General features: G+C 50.0%; 1 protein-coding gene across 1 annotated transcript; it reads left to right on the top strand.

Moving 5' to 3' along the window:
• The first annotated feature begins 102 nt into the window (after positions 1-102).
• On the top strand, positions 103-26,432 carry LOC134431472 (trifunctional purine biosynthetic protein adenosine-3-like). Its single transcript, XM_063179487.1, has 21 exons — positions 103-247; positions 1,747-1,842; positions 2,681-2,855; positions 4,170-4,281; positions 4,740-4,799; positions 6,055-6,180; positions 7,476-7,563; positions 8,285-8,370; positions 8,785-8,953; positions 12,260-12,491; positions 12,625-12,719; positions 13,353-13,462; positions 15,442-15,640; positions 16,449-16,700; positions 18,740-18,889; positions 19,886-20,092; positions 20,831-20,971; positions 22,335-22,465; positions 24,851-24,992; positions 25,735-25,850; positions 26,154-26,432. Exons 1-21 carry the CDS (start codon positions 103-105, stop codon positions 26,430-26,432), a joined length of 3,111 nt encoding a protein of 1,036 aa, XP_063035557.1.
• The last annotated feature ends 1,233 nt before the right edge of the window (positions 26,433-27,665 follow it).

Below are 27,665 nucleotides of genomic sequence, written 5' to 3'. Positions count from 1 at the left end.
GAGATAATAATTGTTTGAATTCTTTCCTCCAAGATTCCCAGGCTCAGCCTGGGAGGAATTGTCCCTGAAGCGAGGATCTGCACGGCTGTGTGCCGCAGGGCCATGGCAGAGCGGGTGCTGGTGGTCGGCAGCGGCGGCAGGGAGCACGCCCTGGCCTGGAAGCTGGCCCAGTCCCCCCACGTCAAACACGTGTTTGTGGCTCCAGGAAATGCAGGCACGGCTGACAACGGCAAAATCTCCAATTCAGGTAAAAAGGGGGGAGAAAAATCCCCGTCCAAGCAATCAGCAACTGAGACAAACCAGCTGGGCAGGTGTGGTGTTTGCTGGGTGCCCAGGACAAAGGAGGAAAATGATGAATCTGACTCCATGTTCTTAGAATTTATTATTATATGATATTATATAATCCTATACTAAACTATACTAAAGAGCAGAGAAAGGATACAGACAGGAGGCTACAAAGAATGACAATTAAAGTTCATGACTCCTTCCAGCCTGACCATCATTGGTCATTAAGTCAAAACAATTCGCACATTGGATAAACAATCTCCAACCACATTCCCAAGCAGCAAAACACAGGAGAAGCAAATGAGATTATGTTGTTTTCCTTTTTCTCTGAGGCTTTTCAGCTTCCCAGGAGAAGAATCCTGGGCAAAGAGGATTTTTCAGAGAATGTGATGGGGACAGGCAGGTATAGTAAATGCAGGGCAACCCCAACGAGGGGGAGTAAAAGATGCATCTGACTCCATCTTATCAGAAGGCTAATTAACTACTTTATTATACCATATTATTCTATTTTACATTACATCTAAACTGAATCTGCCCAAGCATCCAACTCACACAACTGCCCAGCATGTCATGACTGTCAGCTGACAGTCCCAGCTCACACACCTGGATTCAACTGGCCATATGAATCAAAACAATCACACCAGAATCCAATCACAAATTTCCTTCAGGCAAACAATCTTCCACAATGCATTTCCCTTTGGCACAACAAATTAGATAAGAATTGTTTTGATCATTCTTTTTTCTGCATCTCTCAGGGTCAGGGAGTGTGAATCCCACAGGCAGGTGCCAGTTGCTCATCTCTTACTGGTGCCACAAATGATTGAAAGCAAAGATTTCTGCTTTATTTTGTGCTCTGTTTCTGAATTTCAGAGCTGCCTCCTGAAACACCTTGCTCTGTTTGTTTTTAGCCTTGCTGCTTAAGCTAGTGAGGCTTATATGAGACTGTATTTCTACACCTCATCTCTTCCACTTTTGTGCTTGAATTCTGTGACCAATTCCAGTGAAACTTAACCCAGAAGCAGAGGGCTCAAAGTTCTTAATTCTGAATAGAAACATCTCTGTGCCTGCCCAGGCAGCTCAGTGAAATTTAGCTGTATCATCCAATGCTTTGAGTAAATCTTTACTCAGCTGTTGAAATTGAGTTTCTTTCCCAATCTTAAGTTTTATTTTTCAAAGTTGTTATTGTTGTGATAAGCAGCTTTTAAAAATATATCTTGATTACACATGGCAAATAAAGGAGATTTAATCAGCTAGCGGATGTGTATTAAAAACAGTAGTGCAAATTGGAGCTGTTCCCAGCTCCTTTTGGACTCTGCTATTATTACACTGATATTCCACTTTGCCTTTAGTGGGCTGCTTCATGGTTTTAAACACACTATTAGGAGGATGGAAAAAAGTCATTCTCATCTCCTGTCTCTTATTTAGGCTTTACATTCACAGTTAATAATTTTTCCTTTTCAGCTGTATTAGTGAGCAATCACACTATTGTCACCCAGTTCTGCAAAGATCACAACATTGGGCTTGTGGTAGTTGGCCCAGAAGCTCTTCTGGCAGCTGGTAAGTTAATAAAATAATTAAATAAAACTAAATTGACTGAAAAAATATAAATTGTATTTATATAATATAATAATTATAATATAGATAGAATTATAATATAGATATAATTATAATAAAGTAAAATATAATTATAATAAAATAAAGATGTAATATAATGTAATGTATTGTAATATAATATAATAATATATTGACAGAAAAAATCAGCACCTTGAAATCTGCTTTAAAATGCATGGGTAGCTCTGGGAGGGCTCAGTAAAGTACAAAGCTAAAGAGCCCTAAAACCACAGGCTGAGAAGAGTCAGTGGATATTCAGAACCTCATTGGAAGGTGCATTAATTACCTGAGACAAAGGGAGGTGTAACAAAGGGATGATGGACGGGAATCTCCTTTTGTCACATGTCCCCAAGGAGCCCCCTTGGTGTTTGTGCTGTTTCTGTGGTGGCTTTGTGTCCCCAAAGAGCCCCCTTGGTATTTGTGCTGTTTCTGTGGTGGCTCTGTGTCCCCAAAGATCCCCTCAGTGCCTGTGCTGTTTGGGTGGCACTCTGTGTCCCCAAAGGTCCCCTCAGTGCTTGTGCTGTTTCTGTGGTGGCTCTGTGTCCCCAAAGATCCCCCTTGGTATTTGTGCTGTTTCTGTGGTGGCTCTGTGTCCCCAAAGATCCCCTCAGTGCCTGTGCTGTTTCTGTGGTGGCTCTGTGTCCCCAGGGAGCCCCCTCAGTGCCTGTGCTGTTTCTGTGGTGGCTCTGTGTCCCCAAAGATCCCTTCAGTGCCTGTGCTGTTTCTGTGGTGGCTCTGTGTCCCCAGGGAGCCCCCTCAGTGCCTGTGCTGTTTCTCGGCTCAGGGATCGTGGATGACCTGCGGGCAGCAGGAGTTCGGTGTTTCGGGCCCGGGGCCAGGGCAGCCCAGCTGGCCTCCAGCAGCAGCTCCAGCAAAGCCTTCCTGCAGCGCCACGGGCTCCCCACAGCACGCTGGGCAGCCTTCAGCACCCCCCAGGAGGCCTGCAGGTTCATCTCCAGGTACATGGGCTGCCATGGGGCTCCTCTGCCATCCCCTGGAACCCCTCAGCTCCTGCTGGGTTAATCAGCTCTGGAATTAGAAACAGATGATGAAGGTGCAGCTGTGGAGCTGCTGGAGCCAGGCTGGCGGAGCTCACCTGGACAGGAGAAGCTCCAGAGAGAGCTCAGAGCCCCTGGCAGGGCCTGAAGGGCTCCAGCAGAGCTGCAGAGGGACTGGGGACAAGGCCTGCAGGGACAGCACCCAGGGAATGGCTGCCAGTGCCAGAGGGCAGGGCTGGGTGGGATCCTGGCCATGAGGAATTGTTCCCTGGCAGGGTGGGCAGGCCCTGGCACAGGTGCCCAGAGCAGCTGGGGCTGCCCCTGCACCCCTGGCAGTGCCCAAGGCCAGGCTGGACACTGGGGACAGTGGGAGGTGTCCCTGCCATGGCAGGGGTGGCACTGGGTGGGATTTAGGGTCCTTCCAACCCAACCCTTTTGTGATTTTGTGAACTGCAGCAGTTGATTTTTCTGTTCTGAATTCCCAGCTCTTCTTCTTTTCTATCTACTCCTTCAAGATGCTCAATACGTCATTCATAGATAAAAAATTGTAATGAAGAAAAGTATTTAAAAAAATATTTCTGTTAGTTAAGGGCTGAGAATCATTTCTACCCAGACAAACCAGCAGAACACTCTCTGAGGATGATTTGGAAGGTTCTGGTCAAATATCCATAACTGAAGGAGAGCAGTCTCATTTCTCTGCCTGTGGGTTCTGTTCCCAGACTCCTTGTCCTTGCTGGCAAGTGCTCCATGTGGGATAAACTCGTGGAACCTGTGGCTTTTTATTTAAATGAAACTAACCTTTTCACTGGTTTTGCTCTGTAAGAACACCCAGTTTATGTTGCTGCCACACAGAGACAAGGCCAACACCTTCTCTGTCAGCACGTGCAGGGCTCCAAAGGGAAAACTGTCCCAGGTGTGCACAAAGAGATGGGGAAAAAGGGAGCCTGGGTGGTATCAACTGGTCTGAGGTTTAACCTAACAGAAATCACAGTGTGGAAAGGAGAGTGAGGCGTTCTTTCAGGAAACAGGAAATTCAGCCTTTCAAAAAAGGTTTTTTTTGGTTATTCACAAGCCAGGGGGTGATTGGTAAAGGTAAAATCCATTCATTACCAGGGTGGTGCTTTGTTCTTTTTTAACTTCTGGATTTAGCTTGTGTTTCAGAGTAAGTGGGGGATTTCTGGAGGCACAGTGGGAGTGTTGGGGGCTTCCAGGAGCAAAGTGGAGATTTCTCTGGATGCAGCAGGGATGTCTGACCCCTCTCTGCTTCCCTTAAAGCACAGACTTCCCTGCATGGGTGGTGCGGGCGCGGGGACCAGCGGCCAGGAGGGAAGTGACCATTGCAGCCAGCAAGGAGGAGGCCTGCAGAGCTGTCCAGGAGATTATGCAGGTACAAAAATCCTTAATTCCTTAATTAATCCCTGCCAGTCCAAATCTTGGTGCTCTGTACTCTGGGAGTTTGTAATTCCTGCAACAGGGGCCAGTGTTTTTGGGAGAAATTGTTCATTTGACTCAAGAGTTTCCCTGGGTCTCCTCAGACTCCTCCTGTGTGCCCCAGGCAGGGCTGGGAGCTTTTGTGACTGAATTGCTGTTCTAGCCTCAGGTTCCCCTTCTCTGCCCCTCCAAACTGTAATTTTTCCTTGTCTCCCAGACCTGATAGGGAATATTTCAGTGTTGTCTCCTTATGTCCAAATGAAATTCCAGTGGCTTTCCCCACTGGCATTCAAGCAAGCTGGCACTTCTCATAGACATTGGTTATTTTGTTAGAAGAAAATTAAGAGAGGATTTAGGCAGTGGATTCATATCTGCTCACTGGGGATTTCTTTTGTTTTGCTCTGTCTTTTACAGGACAGAATGTTTGGAGAGATGGTTGTTATTGAAGAACTGCTTCAAGGGGAAGAACTTTCTGTAGGTATTGATGGTGTGATGTTGTGCTTTTACTCTTTGGCATTATTGCTGTGCTTCTATATAAACACCCACATTTACTGTTTCAAATTTCTTTCATTCTTTTTGTTTTATTTGCACTTTGACAAATGAATATCTATTGCATAACATGCAATCTAAGCCCTGTGTCATGCTAACCAATGCATGTTGTCAGTAGATTTTTTTTCTGCATTAACAATGACATTGCATTTATAGTGGTTATTTTAGGGGGGGGGGGATTTCCTCCTGAAGTGACCCAAAACATGTTTTCATGGACTTTGCCTTGATAATTCTTGTTACATCTGTAACTTTGTGATAATATTGAGTGCCTCCTTTAGGCTATTCACATGCCAGAGGACAGGCATGTGTTCCCGTGTGACTCAAAATCTGATTCATTAAAAGGGAGCTGTAAAGAGAGCCACCATTCCTCTTGGTAATTTAAACATGAGAAAGAAATAATGAATCCTTCAGGTCAATGGGTTTGTAGCAGAATAAATGGCTCCTATTTGATCTACATGGATCCTGAGAAATTCTTTACTCAGAGGCTGCTGAGGCCCTGGCACACGGTGCCCAGAGCAGCTGTGGCTGCCCCTGGATCCCTGGCAGTGCCCAAGGCCAGGCTGGACACTGGGGCTGGGAGCAGCCTGGGACAGTGGGAGGTGTCCCTGCCATGGCAGGGGTGGCATTGGGTGGGATTGAATATCCTTTGCCGTGGAGAATTTGACTCCATGTTCTCAGAAGGCTGATATGTTATGTTATATATTTTATATTATATATTTTATATTATATATTGTATATTATATGTTATATTGTATTGAAATGGTATACTAAAACTATACTAAAGAGAGAAAGGAGATATCAGAAGGCTGGAAAAGAATGAATATTAAAAACCCATGACTGACCAGAGTCCCGACACAGCTGGACTGGGATTTGTCATTAATTAAAACAATTCACATGGAACCAATCCAAGATGCACCTGTTGGTGAGCAACCTCCAGACCACATTCCAAGCAATCAGATAATTATTGTTTCCATTTCCTTTCTGAGGCTTCTCAGCTTCTCAGGAGAAAAATCCTGGGCAAAGAAGATTTTTCATAAAATATCTCGGTGACACTTTGCAGTGTGAGCCTCTGCAATTTCCACATTTTGCAGCAGAACTGAGCTGAGGCTCAGCAGCGCTGTCCCTTGTGCTGTGGTCATTGTCACCGCTGTCACCGCTGTGCCTGTCTCTGTCCCTGCAGTGCTCCTGCTTCACCGACGGTGTCACCGTGGCCTCCATGCCCCCGGCTCAGCCCCACAAGCGGCTGCTGGACGGGGAGCAGGGTCCCAGCACGGCAGGGATGGGCGCCTATTGCCCCGTGCCTCAGGTACTGCCCCAGCCCTGCCCTGCCCAGCCCTGCTGCTCCTGGAGTGCTCTCACCCTGACAGTCATCCTTTGGGCTTTAATTCTCTGGAGTAACCCCTCTTTTACTTCTTCTGTTATTCCTAAACTTAGTGTTTCTCTAAGTTTCTTTTGATGCTTGCTCCCGTCAGCACCACAGTCAGGAATCCCTGCAGAATTCCCTGTGTGCCCTGAGCATAACCTGGGGGTCCTTGTTGGGCCTTACAGCACTGCTCCACCCCGTTTTCAGTGGGTGTTTCTCCAAGGACAGAAGCGCTCTGGCTGTGTTCAGCCCAGGTTCCAGTCCCAGACCTCTTCAGAAGCACCCAAACCCCCTCAGGAGGCAGAGCAGGGAGATTCCATCCTTCAGGACCACCCAAATCCCTCGGGAGGCAGAGCAGTGAGATTCCCCCCTCAGGAGGCAGAGCAGTGAGATTCCCCCCTTCAGCACCACCCAAACCCCCTCAGGAGGCAGAGCAGTGAGATTCCATCCCTCAGGACCACCCAAATCCCCTCAGCATCACCCAAACCCCCTCAGAATGCAGAGCAGTGAGATTCCCCCCCTCAGCACCACCCAAACCCCCTCAGGATGCAGAGCAGTGAGATTCCATCCCTCAGGACTACCCAAATCCCCTCAGCATCACCCAAACCCCCTCAGGAGGCAGAGCAGTGAGATTCCATCCCTCAGCACCACCCAAACCCCCTGAGGAGGCAGAGCAGTGAGATTCTCCCCCTCAGGCAACACCCCGCCACCAAGGGAAGGAGCAGGGCTTGGGGGGGACAGCAGCAAAAAATTGTAATAAAGAAAAATATTTAACCAAATCTTTCTGTTAGTTAAGGGCTGAGAATAATTTCTACCCAGATAGATGCCACCAAAGCACTCTCTGAGGATGATTTGGAAGGTTCTGGTCAAATATCCATAAGTAAAGGAGAACAGTCCCATTTCTTTGCCTGTGGGTTCTGTTCCCAGACTCTTTGTCCTTGCTGGCAAGTGCTCCATGTGGGATAAACTCGTGGAACTGTGGGGTTTTTTTGAGTAAAACCAACCTTTTCCATGTTTTTGCTCTGTAAGAACACCCAGTTTATGTTGCTGCCTGTTCCCTGCTCCAAGGGAAGGAGCAGGACTTGGGGGTACAAAATTGTAATAAAGAAAGAGCAGCAAAATTGTAATAGAGAAAAATATTTAAGCAAACATCTCAGGCAGCTCCTCAGCCCTGCCCAGTCCTTCCAGCAGGGCCAGCAGAGGCCACCACTGCCTCATGGCTCTCATTTGCTTGTCAGGTCCCAGAGGCTCTTCTGGAGCAGATCAAGGGTGGCATCCTCCAGCACATCGTGGACAGCCTGAGACAAGAAGGAGCAGCCTATGTAGGTAAGTGAGCATCTGAAAGCCAAGGTGAGCCCCTCTCCAGGTCACTTCCATTGTCAGAGGCTGCTCCTGAGTTCCAGATGGTGCTTGTTTAAAAAAGCAACCCAGCAGCAGCTCATTTTTCATGCAGTGTTAAGCTTCACTCAGTTTGGTTCACAGCTCTTTGTTTGGGAGAAAACCTTGGCCTTGTTTCCTCAAAACAGCATGACTTTATTAAATATTTTGAAATAAAACAGATTTATTTGCTGTTCAGGGCAGAACATACACTTCAGTCCTGCAGTACTGCTCACTCCTACACATACAACAATGTCCATTTTCTCCAGGTCTTTATCCAGAGGCTGTTTTGGAAAAGGCAGGTGGTGCCCACAGGTGCCACTTAATGCCAAGGGCTGCTGGGGCTCCCACTCACATCTTCAAATTCTGCTTTTTGGGGCCTTTTTTACAGTGCCTGAGTAAGAGTGGAGTGGGAGTTGAGTAAGAATGGAGTTGGGTGCACGATGCCAGAGAACCTTTGCTTTGCAGGGTTTAAAATGTGGTGCCCTGCTCCTTAGGTGGCTGCTTGTCACTTTTATGGATATTTGGGGATTATTGTGGCTTGCAGAACTCTTGCTCCTCATGCCTTCTGATTTGCAGAATGCTCCAAAATGCTCTGTTTCTTTTAAAGGAGTTCTCCAAAGAAAGAAATAAATAAATGATTAAGTTATTTGCTTGGCTTTGTGTCCAGGTGTGCTGCAAACAGGTTTGATGCTGACCAAGGAGGGGGTGAAGATTTTAAACTTTAAATGCCAATTTGGGGATCCCCAGTGTCAGGTGAGTGGAACACACTGGAAAATTCAAGATGCTCCATTCTTTTACCTCCTACTGTTGTAGTTTATTTCTGGGGAAAGATCTGGATGTGACTTAGACAATGTCTGAGGTAACATTTTGGCTCGTCAGCTTCTATGAATTATTAGTTAAAAAATCTGTTCCTCAGGTTTTGTTTTTCTGGATAGAAGCAGAATGGGAGAGACCTAAATTCATGTTCCTTCTTAGCTCACACCTTATGTTTCTAAATTTTTTGGTTCCAAAAGATGGTGCAAATGAAATTGAAACCCAGAGTTTCCAAGGGAAAACTGGCTTGGCACATACAGATTGTATTCCATCAACTGAATTTTCCCTAAGGTGAACTTCAACAAGCCAGCAAAATAAAAATAAACTTCCATCACTCTGAAAATTTTTCTACAGGTAATTCTCCCTCTGCTTAAAAATGATTTTTATGAAGTGATTCAAGCAACAATTGATGGCAAACTCTGCAGCTGCATGCCAGCCTGGCTGGAGAACAGAACTGCTGTGTGTGTGGTCACGGCCAGCCCAGGATACCCAGGGGACTCTGACAAAGGCATGGAGGTAACAGGTAACTCTGGGAGATTGTTAATTATTTAATTGCTTCCTCACAGGGCTCCGGGGTCTGGGCAAGGTGGGCACTGGGATGTTCTGAATTCATGTAGGTATTCAATAGTAACTTAGATATTAGAGATGGGTATTCAATATTCATGTAGGTATTCAATAGTCATATAGATATTAGAATAGATATTCTATATATATTAGATAGAGATGTTCAATATTCATTTGGATTTTAGATATAGATATTCAATATGCATATAGATATTAGATATTTATATGGATATTTGATATATATACTCAATATCCATGTAGATATTCAACATCAATATAGATATTTGATACAGATGTTCACTATTTGCATAAGTATCCAATATCTATATATATGTTAGAAATAGATACTCAATATTCATATGGATATTTGATATTGCTATTCAATCTTCATACAGATATTAGAAATAGATATTCAATATCCATATAGATATTCAACAGAGATATTCAGGATTCATACAGGTTTTCAATGTTCATTTGGTATTGGATATAGATATTCATACAGGTATTCAATATGCATTTAGATATCAATATATATTTGGATATTGGATATCATTTAAATATCAATACCATTTGGATAATAGATATATTATAATAGCTATATTATCCAAATGGTATTGATATCTATACTGATATTATTATATTGATGTCTATATTGTATTGACATCTATATTGATATTGATATCTATATTGATATCTTGATATTATTCAGGATTCATGCAGGTATTCAATATTCATTTTGATATTGGATGTAGATATTCAGGATTTATACAGATATCCAATATTCATTTGGATATTGGATATAGATGTTCAGGATTCACACAAGTATTCAGTATTCATTTAGATATTGGCTATAGATATTCAGGATGCATACAGGTATTCAATATGCATTTAGATATCAATACCATTTGGATATTGCTATTCAGGATTCATGAAGGTATTCAATATCCATTGGGATATTGATATAGATATTCAGGATTCATGCAGGTATCCAATATCCATCTCCTCTGTCCCAGTACTCCTGGTTCAGGATCTCATGATCCTAAAACCAGAGGGAACTGTACAGAACCATTTCCATCCCACTCAGCTCCTGCCCAGCCAGTCCCACCCTCAGCTGGTGTCAGCCCAGCCCAGCACCTCAGCTCCTGGCCAGGGCTCCCCAATTCTGGCAGCAATTTTTGACATTTTCTCTCTGGGGAAAAGAGAGATTCTCCATTTCTCCATTGCCCAGGGACAATGTTGTGTTCTGGTGCCTTGTCCCTGGCTGGGTTTCTGACCCCCTGCTTGTTAATCACAAAAAAAACAGTCAAACCAATGGAATCCAATCCAATCTTTTATTATTCTTTTATTTATTATGATTTTCTTATTATTTCTTTTCTTCATTATAATTACATAATTATGATTATTATTTTTTTAATTATTATGTTATTATTCTGCTATTATCTTCCACTTAGTAGTTTCATGGGGTTTATTAGTTTTTATTCTCTTTTTCACATTAGACCACATATTTTTGGATGATGCTTCCAGGGTGGGGTTGTTGGGGTGTCCTGTGCAGGGCCAGGGGTGGGACTGGGCGATCCTTGTGTGTGCTTCCAGCTCAGGATATTCTGTGATTCTCTGATCTTAATGGCTTGACAAACCTTTTATTCTTGAGTATTCCTTAAAACAGGATGCAAAGGGGCTGGATTGCAGCAGGGCCAGGGGAAAGAATCCCTTGAGCCTGTAGCGAGGAGAAAACCGTGCTTGATTCTCATTTCCCAGGTGATGGCAGCAGTTCCTCCTGTTCCCTTATCAAAACAGGAATCTAAACAAACTGTGCTTGATTCTCATTTCCCAGGTGATGGCAGCAGTTCCTCCTGTTCCCTTATCCTCCCCTCCAAACAGGAATCCAAACAAACTCCAAACCTTGCACAGTTTTGCTCCCCTGTGTCAGAGCAGCCCCGTGAGTGTTTGTGGAGCAGCTCCAGGGAATTGTGTGGAGTGGGCAGGATGGAATAGTGGGGGAGAGCAGAGGTAACATCAGCACTGATGGTTTAATGCCAGGGAAAGGGGGGAATCCAGGCAGGAAATGGCTGTGAATTGAGATTTCCTGCAGGAAAACCCTGCACAAATTCCACACAGCTCCCAGAGAGAGCACAGCTTTTCTGGCACAGGGCAGGGATGTGTCCTGTGGGGGCTCCTGGATGCCACATTTCTGCTCCTCTGGGATTTTTCTTTAATTTTGGGGTGCCCCAGATGTGGACTTGTAGGAGAGAGCCCAGAGGAGGCTCCAGGATGGGCAGAGGGATGGAGCAGCTCTGCTGGCAGGAAAGGCTGGCACAGCTGGCATTGTTCACCTGCACAGGAGAAGCTTTGGGCTGAGCTCAGGGTGGCCTTGCAGGGCCTGGAGGAGCCCCAGGAAAGCTGGAGAGAGACAATTGCCAGGGCATGCAGGGACAGCACACAGGGAATGGCTGCCAGTGCCAGAGGGCAGGGCTGGGTGGGATCCTGGCAATGAGGAATTGTTCCCTGGCAGGGTGGGCAGGCCCTGGCACAGGGTGCCCAGAGCAGCTGGGGCTGCCCCTGCACCCCTGGCAGTGCCCAAGGCCAGGCTGGACACTGGGGACAGTGGGAGGTGTCCCTGCCATGGCAGGGGTGGCACTGGGTGGGATTTCAGGTCTCTCCCAGACCAAACCAGTCTGGAATTCCATTATGGAATGGCTCAGAAGAGAATTCCTGGGGCCCGTGCAGCCTTTCACTGATGATGCTGTTTCTCAGAAAAAAGCAAAGGTGAAAATTTCTGTTGTTCTCCCTTGACTGAATAAAGGACTTGAATCTTCAGTGTTTTGCCCACAGAAGGTGATGGATCTGGGGAAAGATCTGGAAAACAAATCCTGGGAGGAACAGTTGAGGGAGCTGGGAAAGGGGCTCAGCCTGTAGCAAAGGAGGCTCAGGGGGGACCTCAGTGCTCTGCACAGCTCCTGCCAGGAGGGGCAGGGAAAGGAGGAGAGGAAATGGCCTCAGATGGCACCAGGGCAGGCTCAGGTTGGAGACTGGCACAGAAAATTTCCCTGGCAGAGTGGTCAGGCCTTGGGCTGAGCTGCCCAGGGAGGTTTGGAGTCCCTGAATTGTCCCAGAGCAGTCTGAATGTGGCCTTGGGGACAGGGATTGGGGTGGTGCTGGTGGGGCTGGGGTGGCACTGGGTGGGCTCTTCCCACCTTAAATCTGAGATTGTCCACAGAGAATGCAATTCAAAACCCTCAGAGAATCCCCAAATTTGTCTTTGCAGGGCTTCTGCAAGCCGAGGAGCTGGGGCTGCAGGTGTTCCACGGGGGCACAGCGCTGAAGGATGGCAGGGTGGTGACCACTGGTGGCAGAGTCCTGTCCATCACTGCTGTCAGGCAGGACCTGATGGAAGCCCTGGGAGAAGCCAACAGAGGGGTGGCCACCATCCACTTCCAGGGGGCCACCTTCAGGAGGGACATTGGGCACCGGGGCCTGCGGCTGCTGCACCAGCCCCTGTACGTGAGCACGGCCCAGATGTTCCCCCTGCCTCTCCCAGATGTTCCCCCCTGCTCCTCACACCTGGGCCACCTCTGCTGGGCCTGCAGAAAGGGTCCCTGCTGCTGCCAGCTGGTCCTTCCCTCCCCACAGGGCCCTGATGTACAAGGACAGACACGTGGGAGCTGGAGCCAGGGAGGTTCTGAGCTGTCTGCCACAAACATCAGCTGTGAGAGGCACCAGGGCAGGTAGGACTGGGAAGAATCTGGGAATTCCCTCAGTGTTTGGGTTTTTCCTCCCTGGGGGTTGGGCAATGCACTCGTGGCATTGAAACTGAGCTTGGGAAATTGGGCTGGGATCACCACAAAGAAAGAAAATAAATTTTTTTCTTGTCACTCCTCTTGTGATGAATTAACAAATGCCTGCCTTGCCATAGAGGGGATTGTGCTTCTTAGAGGTGCAGAATGGAGAGGAATAGAGTGGAAATAAATAAATGAAATTACCAAGGCCAGGTTGGACCCTGGGGCTTGGAGCAGCCTGGGATAGGGGAAGGTGTCCCTGCCATGGCAGAGGATGGACTGAGATGGGTTTTAAGGTCCCCTCAGCTGGGACAGCAGCAGCAATTTGCCCATGGAAAGGGAGCTCAGGCCTTGGCAGGGGCTGCCCAGGGAGCTTTGCAGTGCCCATCCCTGCAGGTGTGCCCTGGAGGTGGCACTGAGTGCTCTGGGCTGGGCACAAGGTGGGCACAGCTGGCACTGCATGGGCTGGCAGGGCTGTGCCAGCCCCAGGGAATTTGGGATAATTTGCAGTTCTTTTCTTGGTGAGAGTTTTGGGTGTTTTATTTCCCATAATCCAGCCCATGCTGTGTTTGCCCTCTGCAGGAGGTGGCTCAGAAGGAGGAGGCTTTGCTGCTTTCTTTGACCTGAAGGCATCTGGCTATGATGATCCCATCCTGGTGTCCCAGACCAAGGGCCTTGGACCCAAACTGCAGGTAATTAGTAATTAACTGGCAGCTCCACTGCAGCACAGCTGATGGCACCTGCTGTTGATTTTTATTTTTTTTTTTTTAATTTATTTCTAAAATCATCTTTATCTCTGGGAATAGAGGTCTTCTTCTCTCTTTGGGGGTATAGGGTCTTATAATTTTTGTCTCTTTCTCTGTTTACACTACTTATAGATTACAACTACTTTACCATCTGCTAACTTCGATATGGAGGCTTTTGTTTGATAGCAATTTGAACACTTTCATCTCTCTATAATTTTATGTGTTATAGGGAAAAATATTCTCTCTATAGTTTTGCAAGAGGATTTCAGCCTTAAGATTAAGGCATTTCCTTATCCCTCCTATTTTGGATTTCAATTTTTATTTACTCACTTCGATGCCTTTATGCTGTTTCTTTACATGTCTGTATCTTGTTGTATCGTGGACTTAGGTGTTTATTAGTTTTTATTTATGTTACAGTCTTACAAGTTGTGAGTTTTACAGTACTTTACTAACAAGGTAAAAAATGGAGTTGTGTCTTTCTATAAGGTTTTTTAAGGATAAACTGTCTAATTAAGAAATTACACTTAAATTATTTTTACTTTTAACTTAGTAACTAACTACCCATGACTTGTAATATGGCTTTTTATCTAATTACACAATGCTACTTAAACCTGTGAAGAAAAAGGTGAAGAAGATGAAGGTAAAGAAGGAGTGATTTCTGCTTAAAAACTTTTATCTTCTTTTATATATATTACTGTATTCTAAAACTTTAAACTCTAAGTTTTTTACCACGTGATATTACACAATTCTATTTAAACTACACACCCATAATTTCAGTTTTATAATTTAATTTTGGAAGTTTTCTCCACAGTTTCAGCTCAAATGCAGTGTTCTCTTGGGGGTCAGTGTTTGATAGCACAGAAAGTCTGAAATTCTCTGTAACCAGGGTTCCAACCACCTGCCAGGGCTGTTTCAGTGCCACCAGCTGCACCCTCCTGAGCTCCACAAACACTCCTGAGTCCACCACAGTGGGCACCTGCACTTTGGAAATTGTTATTGGTGCCAGGCCTGGGCATACTTAGTTGAGGATGTGGATGTTTTGTGGTGAAATGATAACAACCCCAAATTTAGCTGAAAACTTGAGGCACTGAAGCCCAGAATTTCTGCTATAAACTGGAGGTTCTATTGGCTTTGAGGAGGGTCTGTGTGGAGGAGCACAGGGAGTTGTTGGAATGAGAACTGGCAGGCTCAGACTAATAAATTGTGTGTGGAGAAGGAGAACAGCTCAGAGCATTGGGGAAAGGAAGGATGGAAGAAATAAACATCAAAGAAGCCAGGAAATAAAGAATTTTAATTAGCCAAGAACACAAAGGACAAGCTGAGTTAGGAATATATTTATGTGGAGAATTGGGATAAATTGAACCAGGGATATATTTATGCCTTTTGCACCCTTGGGATATTGGCAATGAGGAATTGTTCCCTGGCAGGGTGGGCAGGGCTGGGATGGAATTCCATTCCTGGATCCCTGGCAGTGCCCAAGGCCAGGCTGGACACTGGGGCTGGAGCAGCCTGGGACAGTGGGAGGTGTCCCTGACATGGCAAGGGTGGCACTGGGTGGGCTTCAAGATCCCTCCCAACCCAAATCATTCAATGATTCTATGATAATAATGGAATTTTTATGATAATATTCCAAAAAGAAAAAAGAAAAAAAACAAACAAACTCAAAATGACAATTTCTAGGCAGCTGAAATAGAATTTCTATGGCTGAAATTTGAACTAATATTTAAAAAAAGCAAAATAGAGTTTTCTTTTCCTGTCTGCAAGAAAATGAGCTGTTTTCTCTTGATTTCAACCAGGTAATGCACCAAGTTCTGTCTTCCATGTATGTCCTGTAGAGATTCCTTTCAGGGAAAAGAAGGTTTCTGCTGATTTCACTGATGAATAACTGAGTTTTGCCTGTTTCTCCTTCCCACCATGTTTTGCAGGTGGCCCAGGTCTGTAAAAGACACGACACCATCGGGCAGGACCTGGTGGCCCTGTGTGTCAATGAGCTCCTGGCCCAGGGGGCTGAGCCCCTCTTCTTCCTCAGCCATTTGTCCTGTGGCAAACTCGATGCTGAAGTGATGGAAACCATCAAAGAAGGAATAGCTGAGGCTTGCAGGAGCGCAGGCTGTGCTTTCCTGGGTAGGGACCCTCCTCTCCTCTGAGATGTGAAGGGTCTGAGGTTGAATTTATCACCAGAGAAATGGACTTGGCAGGCGGAGGCAGAATATGGCCCTGCAGTTGTTGGTTTGTGTTTGGTGGGAAAAACAGTTGGGAATTTGTGCTTCAGCTCTTCCTAGTAAAATGGGTCAGCACAGAAAGATGGGGTTTAGTATTCACACAGAATCACAAGGTTGGAAGAGACCTTCCTTGTTCTTCCTTTTTTATCCCTGAACCAAGGAGAGCAGGACTGGAAGCCTCACACTGGTCAGTGTCAATGTCTCCAAGCCCTCTCCCATACTCAGGGAGGTGCTACGTGGGTACCAGAATCAATAATGACAAAATCACTTCTCTCATGAAGCTTGGTTTTGTTGGAGTCTTGAGGTGAGGTAGCAAACCAAGAAGGATTTTAAAAATACATCTGAATCTTCTTGGGCTGTGCGTGGCTGGATGTGCTGCTGACTCTAGGAGATGCCATGAATTTAAAATGGCGTTACAATAATGGCTTTGAGCTGAGGGAGGGCAGGGTTAGGTGGGATATTGGGTAGGAATTGTTTCCTGGGAGGGTGGGGAGGAGCTGGGATGGAATTCCCAGAGCAGCTGGGGCTGCCCCTGCACCCCTGGCAGTGCCCAAGGCCAGGCTGGACACTGGGGACAGTGGGAGGCGTCCCTGCCATGGCAGGGGTGGCACTGGGTGGGTGTAAGATCCCTCCCAACCCAAAGCATTCCGTGATCCTGTGAATGTAAATCGCCCACAGCAGGAGGTGCTGAGCGCTGTCTCCCCTCGCAGGTGAGGCGGTGACCGAAGTGGCCGCTCCGTGCGCCCCGGGGCTCTGCGGCCTGGCGGGGTTCGCGGTGGGCGCGGTGGAGCGGGGCCTGCGCCTGCCGGGGCTGCAGCGGGCCCGCGAGGGGGACGCGCTCCTGGGGCTGGGCTGCCCCGGCATCCAGGGCCGCGGCTTCGGCCTCGTGCGGAGCGTCCTGCGGACATCCTCGCTGCGCTGCTCCTCGCCCGCCCCGGGCACCTGCGGGCACAGCACGCTGGGTGCGCTCCCTTCCTCCCCGGGGCCGCGGCTGCTCCCGTGGGGCCGGGCTGCTGGGGTGGGGATGGTGCCCGGGGCTCTGCGGGATGGGGATGGTGCCCGGGGCTCTGCGGAGTGGGGATGGTGCCCGGGGCTCTGTGGGGTGGGGATGGTGCCCGGGGCTCTGTGGGGATGGTGCCCGGGGCTCTGCGGGATGGGGATGGTGCCCGGGGCTCTGCGGAGTGGGGATGGTGCCCGGGGCTCTGCGGGGTGGGGATGGTGCCCGGGGCTCTGCGGGGTGGGGATGGTGCCCACTGCTCTGCGGGGTGGGGATGGTGCCCGGGGCTCTGTCGGGTGGGGATGGTGCCCACGGCTCTGTGGGGTGGGGATGGTGCCCGGGGCTCTGCGGGGTGGGGATGGTGCCCGGGGCTCTGTGGGGTGGGGATGGTGCCCGGGGCTCTGTCGGGTGGGGATGGTGCCCACGGCTCTGTGGGGTGGGGATGGTGCCCGGGGCTCTGCGGGGTGGGGATGGTGCCCGGGGCTCTGCGGGGTGGGGATGGTGCCCGGGGCTCTGCGGGGTGGGGATGGTGCCCGGGGCTCTGTGGGGATGGTGCCCGGGGCTCTGTGGGGGTGGGGATGGTGCCCGGGGCTCTGTGGGGATGGTGCCCGGGGCTCTGTGGGGATGGTGCCCACGGTTCTGCGGGGTGGGGATGGTGCCCGGGGCTCTGTGGGGATGGTGCCCGGGGCTCTGTGGGGATGGGGATGGTGCCCGGGGCTCTGTGGGGGTGGGGATGGTGCCCGGGGCTCTGTGGGGATGGGGATGGTGCCCACGGCTCTGCGGGGTGGGGATGGTGCCCGGGGCTCTGTGGGGTGGGGATGGTGCCCACAGCTCTGTGGGGATGGGGATGGTGCCCACTGCTCTGCGGGGTGGGGATGGTGCCCGGGGCTCTGTGGGGTGGGGATGGTGCCCGGGGCTCTGCGGGGTGGGGATGGTGCCCACTGCTCTGTGGGGATGGGGATGGTGCCCGGGGCTCTGTGGGGTGGGGATGGTGCCCACTGCTCTGCGGGGTGGGGATGGTGCCCGGGGCTCTGCGGGGTGGGGATGGTGCCCGGGGCTCTGTGGGGATGGGGATGGTGCCAGCTGCTCTGCAGGAGTGGGCAGCACTTCTGCCCGTGCTGGTGTTCACAGGGGTTCTTGGATGAGGGAAGAGATGAGAATGTTGACTCCATGGTTCAGAAGGCTGATTTATTATTTTATGATCTATATTATATTAAAACTATACTAAAAGAATAGAAGAAAGGATTTCATCAGAAGACTGGCTAAGAATAGCAAAGAATGAAACAAAGGCTTGTGACTGACCGAGACAGTCCGGACAGCTGACTGTGATTGGCCATTAATTAGAAACAACCACATGAGACCAATCCCAGATGCACCTGTTGCATTCCACAGCAGCAGATAACCATTGTTTACATTTTGTTCCTGAGGTCTCCCAGCTTCTCAGGAGAAAAAATTCTAAGGAAAGGGTTTTTCAGAAAATATCATGGCTACATCTGCCTCCTTCCCAAGGCCTTCTGCAAAGACTGGGAGAGAACCTGTCTGGGAAGCATTCCCAAAAACACCCCATGGCCTTTGAAACAAATCCTTTGAATTCAGCCTGGAGAATGGAAGGCTCTGGGAGAGCTCAGAGCCCTTCCAGTTCCCAAAGGGGCTCCAGCAGAGCTGCAGAGGGACTGGGGACAAGGCCTGCAGGGACAGCACCCAGGGAATGGCTGCCAGTGCCAGAGGGCAGGGCTGGGTGGGATCCTGGCAATGAGGAATTGTTCCCTGGCAGGGTGGGCAGGCCCTGGCACAGGGTGCCCAGAGCAGCTGGGGCTGCCCCTGCATCCCTGGCAGTGCCCAAGGCCAGGCTGGGCCCTGGGGACAGTGGGAGGTGTCCCTGCCATGGCAGGGGTGGCACTGGGTGGGATTTGGGGTCCCTCCCAACCCAAAGCCTTCTGTGATTTTTGATTCTAAACCTCTCCTGAGTTTTAAGCAGGACTGAGCTGAGGCTGTTCCTTGCAGGAGATGTTTTGCTGACCCCAGGGAAGATGTTCAGCCCAGCTCTGCTGCCCCTCCTTCGCTCGGGGCACGTCAAGGGCTTTGCCCCCACGGCCGAGGGGCTCCTGGGGGGCATCTCCAGGCTCCTGCCCGAGCACGTCAGCGCCGTCCTGGGTGAGTACTGCGGGTTCCTGGGGCACAGAACTCAGGCCCAGCACGGCCTTGACCTCCAGCTTCACCTGTGGAGTCCTCAGAAATGTCCCTGCAGAGGGGAACAGCCCCACGTGGCTGCTTCCCAAGGGGCTGCCAAAGCCATTCCTGTTCCAAGTCACCATCCCCACTCTTGGTTGGAGAAGGGAAATTCCAGAGGAGATTAGGGCAGCACATCTCCAGGACAAAAAGTGTTGGGGAAGATTGTATGTTCCTCAGGACACCTCTCCAAACAAAACATTTTGACCAAATACTGAGGTTTGGTAGGGCAATAGATTTGCATGATTTGCTCTACACACACACATATTTAATGCACTTTTTGGTAGCCTCCCCACCACATCTGACATCTATAAGGCAGAACTTTTTCTGATGAAGCCAAAATTGGGCAAAGAATTCAGAAGTTTGAAATACTAAAGAAAACCATGTTCATGTGAGTCTAAAAATACAGTGGGGATAGGGAGGGAGCAAGAAAGTTGTCTGTGTGTTGGATTGTATTTCTCTGGAATGAAATTGGAAAGGAAAGAAAGAAATTTCCAAGGCCAGGTTGGACACTGGGGCTTGGAGCAGCTTGGGATAGGGGAAGGTGTCCCTGCCATGGCAGAGGATGGACTGAGATGGGTTTTAAGGTCCCCTCAGCTGGGACAGCAGCAGCAATTTGCCCATGGAAAGGGAGCTCAGGCCTTGGCAGGGGCTGCCCAGGGAGCTTTGCAGTGCCCATCCCTGCAGGTGTGCCCTGGAGGTGGCACTGAGTGCTCTGGGCTGGGCACAAGGTGCCCGTGGGGCACAGCTGGCACTGCATGGGCTGGCAGGGCTGTGCCAGCACCAGGGATTTGGGGATTCTGTGGCAGCAAGAATTGCTCTCTATCAGCTCTTGTGACACATCACTGTCATTGCAGACAGTAAATAATAAATAATAACAAACATTTGTGCTGCCCACACAGCAATTTCATTCTTTCCCAGATGCTCTCAGCTGGAAGATCCCTGAAATCTTTGGCTGGCTCTACAAGGAGGGGAACCTCTCTGCAGAGGAGATGGCCCAGAGCCTTCCCTGTGGGATTGGGGCTGTCCTGGTCGTGCAGAAGGAGCTGGCCCAGCACATTCTCCAGGACATCCAGAGGCAGCAGGAGGCCTGGCTGATTGGGAAGGTGGTTGCCCCTTGTCACACAGGTGAGCAGGGCTCCTTGTGGGACTGAAGAGACTCCCTGTTGCAAAGTCTGTGTAGTCCACACCACTTTCCTGTTGTTTCACTTGGCTGGAGGCTGCTGGACACCTCCACATCTACATTTCAGTATTAAATAGATGAGAAATGAGTTCTTGTTTCAGAGTGGCAGCACCTGGATAACCTCCTCCCCTCCTCCCTGGGGCTTCAGGGAATCCCTGTGCTGATTGTTCCAAAAATCAAGGGATGTTTTACCACCCTCATGGTGATCACCTCCCCTCCTGTCCAGCCCTCCCCAGCTCACACAGACCTGTGTGAAGGCTGAGGACAGGCCACAGCTTTGTACAGTCACATCTGGTGGTGGTCAGGCTGGACCCTGGTGTGGCACTGATTGACATCCAGCAGGACATGAACCAAATCCTTCTGGAAACCCAACAGTTTGGGCAGCCAAAATGTCACTTCAGTTCTGTCAGTGTCGTTTTGTAACATGGGAGATATAAAAGATGGGACTAATCCTTGAAAAGCCCATGTCTGGGCCTTTGTGAACAACTCTGTGAGCACCAGAGAGCAGCACAGCTCCTGGGATCTGGGCTGTTCTAGCACAGAATCCCTCTGGAGCTCCATCTGTGCCAGCATAAACTCACTGCTGATGGAATTTCTTGTTGTTGAAACATTATTAATAAACTGCACAAAGTCAGTTTAATGAAAAGGTAAAATCTAACACTTTTCTCATGTGTTTGGAGCAGGTTCTCACATTGAAGTGGAGAATCTTGCAGAGGCCCTGCAGCTGAGCAGCCCCCAGCAGCTGCTGGACTCCAGCACTGCTGCTATCCAGCCCCGGCCCAGGAGGAGGAAGGTGAAGGTGGCTGTTCTTGTCTCTGGAGCAGGTGAGCTGTCACTTGTCCTGGCACAGAGAAACTCCTCACACAGCAGAGGCTGGTTCAGGTGTGACCACCTGGCCTTTCTTCCAGTGGAATCTCCAGACCCCTCAAAGCCCAGGGTTTCACTGTAGGTCAGAGTTGTGCTGCACTGCTTAGAAACTGAGCTTTATCAGTGCCCCCACCCTCAGGGCTGGTTGTGGGTGAGCAGATCTGTGAGCAGCAGCTGAGAGCTCCTCCCAGGGCTGTGGTGTGGCAGAGTGGGGTTTGCATGGTGGATCCTGCTACCTATAATCCCCAATAAGCACCTCCTGTGGAAAAGCTGCTTGGGGAGGCATTCAGGCAAGGCAGTCAAGTCCACTGAGAAAAACATGTTCACTCTCCTGTGAAAATGTAAAAAGTTTAATAAAGGACAACAGGAGACAAGGAGCACAGAGCAAGGGTTGTTACTCAGCCAAGAGCACCCTGTTATCATCAGGGATACCCCTTAAATACCTTTTCATTACATCAGCCCTTTGCATATTCATAGATGCTTATGCATACCAAACTTTTTTCCCCAAAGCAGTTTACATGTTCCAATAATTGTTTAGCATATCTTCTTCCTGGGTCCACTTTTTTAGAGCACGTGTATTCCTTGGGTGCGATTTCAGTCCTTTTTTATTATCATCTTCAGTTTTTGGGCCCTGGCCCACCCTGCCTTCAGAGGGTGAGCGCTGAGAGCTGGCAGATGTGTACAGGTGTGCTCATCCTGTGTTCATTGAGTGTTATCCCACCCAAGCAAGGAGTTTAACACAAGCACACTGATATCAGCTATTTCACTGAGCTTAATTAACAACAGAAATAAAAAAATATCTTTATAACAAAGTTACTTTAACATCACACATATAAGATCCACTTTAATATCTGCAAAAAGCCAATATTATATGTATCGACAACATTCACACACCACACTCAGCTAGCTCAGCCAAGAGAGGCAGGAGGGCATTTGTAGGGTCAGTTCCAGGGAGATTTATTTCAGCAGGCCAAAGGGAAACCAGGGACAAAAGACAAAGCACAAGGTTAAGTGTGGGGTCAGTGGCCAATGGTCTGAGAGCAAAGGACACTGCCCTACAGGGGAGATAGGGCTGGCCACCAGGGATACCACACCCAATGAGGGAACAGGGAAAGGAGACTTTGGGACATGTGGGGAAGGGAACAGGAGTGGTTCATTGTTAAACAAGAGTCCATGGGAGGGAAACTGTCCATCCAGGTGGGGCAAACTGTGGTAAATTCTTCCAAGGCCGGGCTCTGGGCATTTCCCTGAGGGCAGGGTTCAGAGGGCTGCCCAGGCCGGGTGCTGACGTGTCCCCTGTGTGCTCTCTCCCTGCTGGAGGCACGGCCCTGCCTGCCCTGATCGGCGGTGCCCGGGAGCCGGGCAGCTGTGCCCAGCTGGTGCTGGTCATCTCCAACAGGCCCGGGGTGCCCGAGCTGCGCCGCGCCGCCCGCGCCGGGATCCCCACGCGGGTAAGCGGGAAACCACGGCTCGCCCTGAAAGGGTTAAAGGGTTTGGTGAACTGCTCACAGGGGGCTCAGGTTGAGGGAAGGGACGAGGATCTGACTCCATGTTTCAGAAAGGCTTATTTATTATTTTATTATATATATATCACATTAAAACTATACTGAAAGAATGGAAAAAAGGATTGCATCAGAAGGCTGGGTAAGAAGAGAATAGGAAATAATGATAACAAAGGTTTGTGGCTCGGACTCTCTGTCTGAGCCAGCTGACTGTGATTGGCATTAATTAGAAACAACTAACATGGGCCAATCACAGATCTACCTGTTGCATTCCACAGCAGCAGATAATCATTGTTTACGTTTTGTTCCTGAGGCCTCCCAGCTTCTCAGGAGGAAAAATCCTAAGGAAAGGATTTTTCATAAAAGATGCCTGTAACATTAAACCTTTACAGGAATTACAGCACAAGGATGAAATAAGGAAAATTTGCAGCGCTGGGAGCTGCCCTCGTGGCTGCCCTAATCTTCAAGATTGATGTTTTGCCTTTTACACCCCTCAGGGTTGCACTAGCCACCCCTAGGCCCTCCCAAAGTCTGTCAGTCAGCTCTTCTTTGCAGTTTTTTGGTGGACACTGATTTCTTGTACCTTGATTGGAGATCAGGTGTTGTCATGCCCTCCCAGCACCAAGCTTTTCCATTCCTGACCCTCCCATGCAATGAGTGTGTGCACATGGCTTCTTTCTACCTGTCCCAAAGAGCCCAGGCTGTCTGCTGGGAACAACACAGAGGGGAAAGGGGACTGTGGGGAGAACAGAGGACATCTAAACCACAATAACATAATTATACATCACTAAAGCTTCTCTTAATATACACACAGTATCCATCCCTTAATTGCAAAAACCAATCATCTCATTATCCATCTCCAACAGTAAGGACACATCCCCTCCTCCTTTCTATTCCCAGCTGCTGAGCCTGTGGCTGGTCAGGAAGTCCTTACTGAGCACTGAGGTTTCACTTCAGTGTGAAGCTCCATGGATGCAGCACAGAGCTGGGAGTCCTCACTGGGGTCTGGGGGCTTTTCCCAGCTCAGCAGTGAGTGCTGCATCCCAGGGAAGGGATTTCAATGGATAGTTTGGGTCTGAGATTGCAGCCCATGAGCCTCAAGCTTTGGCTGAAATCAGTCAAACTTCAGGTTCTTTAAAGCACAGGAATGTGATGTCTCCTGGGTGTATCTTTCCTTAGAATCACAGAATCCCAGACTGGGTTGGGCTGGGTTGGGAGGGACCCCAAATCCCACCCAGTGCCACCCCTGCCATGGCAGGGACACCTCCCACTGTCCCCAGTGCCCAGCCTGGCCTTGGGCACTGCCAGGGATGCAGGGGCAGCCCCAGCTGCTCTGGGCACCTGTGCCAGGGCCTGCCCACCCTGCCAGGGAACAATTCCTCATGGCCAGGATCCCACCCAGCCCTGCCCTCTGGCACTGGCAGCCATTCCCTGGGTGCTGTCCCTGCAGGCCTTGTCCCCAGTCCCTCTGCAGCTCTGCTGGAGCCCCTGCAGGCCCTGCCAGGGGCTCTGAGCTCTCCCTGCAGCTTCTCCTCTCCAGGATGAAAACCTGTGTCTCACATTGTGCCCAGTCCCATACAAGTTTTCTCCTGCCTGTGGGCCACAAGGCAGCTCTTTGGGACAGGAATTTGTTCTGGCTTGTTCCATAAAAACCCCTGGCAAGGACCACCAGCATTGGCTGAGAGCATTTCATGACTTGGGATGGCAAAGGCAGGAACTCCTCCTTCTGATATTAAATGGTTTTGAGGAGGTGTTTTTACAGCTGTGCACAGATGGAAATAAATTCTGCTAGAGGCTGTCCCGGCATGGAAAGGGTTTTGAAGCAGCTTCTTCAGCTCCTGACTTGGATTCATGTCATATTTTTCTGACTCATGTCTAAAAAATAAGTGATACCAAAATCCACTCAGATTTTCACAAGCAAGAGCACAAAGTTTTGTGAGCCCCTTGTTTGAAGGTCCTCAGGAGAGTCAGGAATCAGCACTCACCTGGGGGGGCTGAAAATGGGAGGTGGGGTGGAAATAAAGGACCTCCTCCTCCCCTTACCCAAGGGTCTGGCCCACTGACTCCACCACCTCCCTGGGCAACTCATTCCAGTGTTTGACCACTCTTAAAAGGGAAAAGTTGTTTCTAATCTCCAATCTGAACCTCCCCTGGTGCAATTTAGGGACATTTCCTCTCACTCTTTCACCTGGGAAATGGCAGAAAAGAGCGACCCCACCTCACTGCACCCTCCTTTTAAATCATGGAGTCTCCTGGAATTAATCTGGTTTATTCCTCTTTATTGCCCAAGCAGCTGCTCCCAATCCCACCTTGTGTTGTGTCTCACTGCCCCAGGTGATTGATCACAAATTGTACGGGAGTCGCTCGGAATTCGACAGCACCATTGACCGAGTCCTGGAGGAATTCTCTGTGGAGCTGATCTGCCTGTCAGGGTTCATGAGAGTTCTGTCCAGCCCTTTTCTCCGAAAATGGAAAGGTGAGGAATCAAACGTAAAAGAGAAACTAAAGCAGGGCTGGCTGGTCTCACCAGGATTGCACTGTCGGAGTTCCTCGTCCTTTGATTAAATCCCTCAGCCCTGCTGGCACTGCTGACATTCCAGGATGGAAACCCTGTGCTTCCCTCTGGCATTGGGACTGTGGGAATTCTGAATTTGGGATTCTGCTCCCCTTCCCTCTGGCAGTGGGATTGTATTGGGATTCTAGCTGAGGATTTCCAGAGGAACTCCTTGTGCTGCCTCAGCAGAGAGAGAGGGGCAAACTGGGGGTGTGGAGTGGCTCTGTGCCTTCCCCAGGGAAGGAGCTTGGTCCCATCCCTTGCCAGGGAGCTGTGCTGGGGAGTCCTGCTGAACTCAGCCCCCACAGTTCTCTCTCAGAAAAATGGGAGAAAGATGGATTTATCCATTCCCAGGAGGAATTTCTGCCTCCTGTGGTGTCCTGCACACCCTGACACAGCTCTGTGTGTGCCCTAAGTGAGTGAGGGGTGAGCAGTGAGTTAGTGCCAGCTCCTGAGGCCTTGCTCAGGAGTTACTCACTCACTGACAGCCTGGACAGGCTCCTTTGGTAATTTTGCTGCACGCGTGCTCTTGGAAGAGCAGAATTCCCTCCGTACTGCTCAGGGTTTGGACTGATGATCACACCTCATTTTATTTCTAAGGAAATTCAGTTCAAATTATCTTTTTTTTCCTTTTTTTTTTTTCTCCTCTCACACTGATGCCCAGGGAAAATTTTGAATGCTTCTCCATCGCTCTTTCCACTCACCAAGGATGGGAATGCCCAGCAAGAGCCCCTGGAAAGTGGGTTCAAAGTCACAGGCTGCACCGTGCATTTCGTCCTGGTGAGTGGCCTCAAAACTGGGAAATTAGCAAAATTTGGAAGTTAGGCATTTGCTTTTTTCCTTTTCTTTCTAGGGGCAGAAACAGGCAGAGGTAACAGGTGTGGGAAGGGGTGAGAACCTTGGGATTGTTACCAGTAAAAACCAGGAAGATTTGGAGTTGCTTGAAGCCCTGTCTTCCTCCCTTGCATTTTGGGGCGGGATTTTCCCATTTCTCCTCCTCCCAAGAGAAGAAATCCTTTCTTCCCGCACACCCCCGGCCGCTTCCCCGGCGCTGCCCGGGCCTCCCTCGCTCTGTGCCCGCAGGAGGAGCCGGGCGCCGGCGCCGCCATCCGCCGGGAGCCGCTGCCCGCGGGGCCGGGGGACACGGAGGCAGCGCTGGGCGAGCGGCTGCAGGAGGCCGAGCTCAGGGCCTTCCCCCTGGCCCTGCAGCTCGTGGCCAGCGGGGCCGCATGGCTGGGAGCCCACGGAAGAACGTGCTGGAGGCGGCAGAGCCAGAGCCTGAGCCCGGAGGAGGAGCAGGGACGCGGAGCGGCCTCTACCGAGGAGGCGCCGGAACGCGAGGGGCGCTGGGGAGGGCCCTGAGGGGCTCCGGGCAGATCCCTGAGGGGCTCTGGGGGGGTCCCTGAGGGGCTCTGGGCGTCCTTCAGTTATTCCACCCTCTTTTTCCAAGGGAAAGCTCTGGGCGGGACCCTGAGGGGCTCTGGGGAGGCCCCTGAGAGGTTCTGGGCCAGATCCTGAAGGGCTCTGGGCAGGTCCCTGAGGGGCTCTGGGCGGGTCCCTTGAGGAGCTCTCGGCAGATCCTTGAGGGATTCAATTATTCAATTATTCCACCTTCTTTTTCTAAGGGAAAGCTCTGGGTAGGTCCCCGAGGGGCTCTGGGCAGGTCCTTGAGGGGCTCGGGCTCAGCTCATTTTCCCTCCTCTTCCCTTCTCCTCCATGTGCTTCTCTTGGATGTCTCAGTATCCCAAGTTTCCCTTCCCAGCCTTTTCCCCGAGATCACAGCTTTTGTCACACACCCCTTGGACAATCCATGGTGGGAGCCAGGTTGGCTTTTCAGGTTTGGAATTCCTTCGTTCTGTTTTTCAACCTGTAAAGGAGAAAATGTGTTACATGGACAGGGCTCGAGCTGTAAAACTGATCTGGTGTTTCCAAGGGCAATTCATCCTTCCCAGGAATCCATTTCTGTGGCAGAGCAGTGGGAACTTCCCGGAGTAACCCCAAACAGGATCTGCTGTTGGGACAACAAAGCCATGGAGCTGCTGGAGAGAGCCCAGAGGATTCACAGAGCTGCTCCAGGGCTGGAGCCCCTCTGCAGCCAGGCTGGAGAGGAGAAGCTGCAGGGAGAGCTCAGAGCCCCTGGCAGGGCCTGCAGGGGCTCCAGCAGAGCTGCAGAGGGACTGGGGACAAGGCCTGCAGGGACAGCACCCAGGGAATGGCTGCCAGTGCCAGAGGGCAGGGCTGGGTGGGATCTTGGCCATGAGGAATTGTTCCCTGGCAGGGTGGGCAGGCCCTGGCACAGGGTGCCCAGAGCAGCTGGGGCTGCCCCTGCATCCCTGGCAGTGCCCAAGGCCAGGCTGGACACTGGGGACAGTGGGAGGTGTCCCTGCCATGGCAGGGGTGGCACTGGGTGGGATTTGGGGTCTCTCCCATTTCACATCAGGCTCACATGGCAATCTGGACCAAGGTGCCTGTGATGGATATTGGATTTGGGCCAGCTCTCTCTGTTGGCCTCTCTGCAGTGATCAGCTGCTCTGATCAATAATGTGATGTTGGTTCCCTGCGCAGGCACTGATTTCACCCCTCCAAGTCTTTATT

The sequence above is a fragment of the Melospiza melodia genome, chromosome 2 (genome assembly GCF_035770615.1).
Source record: "Melospiza melodia melodia isolate bMelMel2 chromosome 2, bMelMel2.pri, whole genome shotgun sequence".
NCBI classification, from domain to species: Eukaryota; Metazoa; Chordata; class Aves; order Passeriformes; family Passerellidae; genus Melospiza; species Melospiza melodia.
Note: the sequence above shows the minus strand (reverse complement) of the source record. Positions and strands in the feature narration are given on the sequence as shown.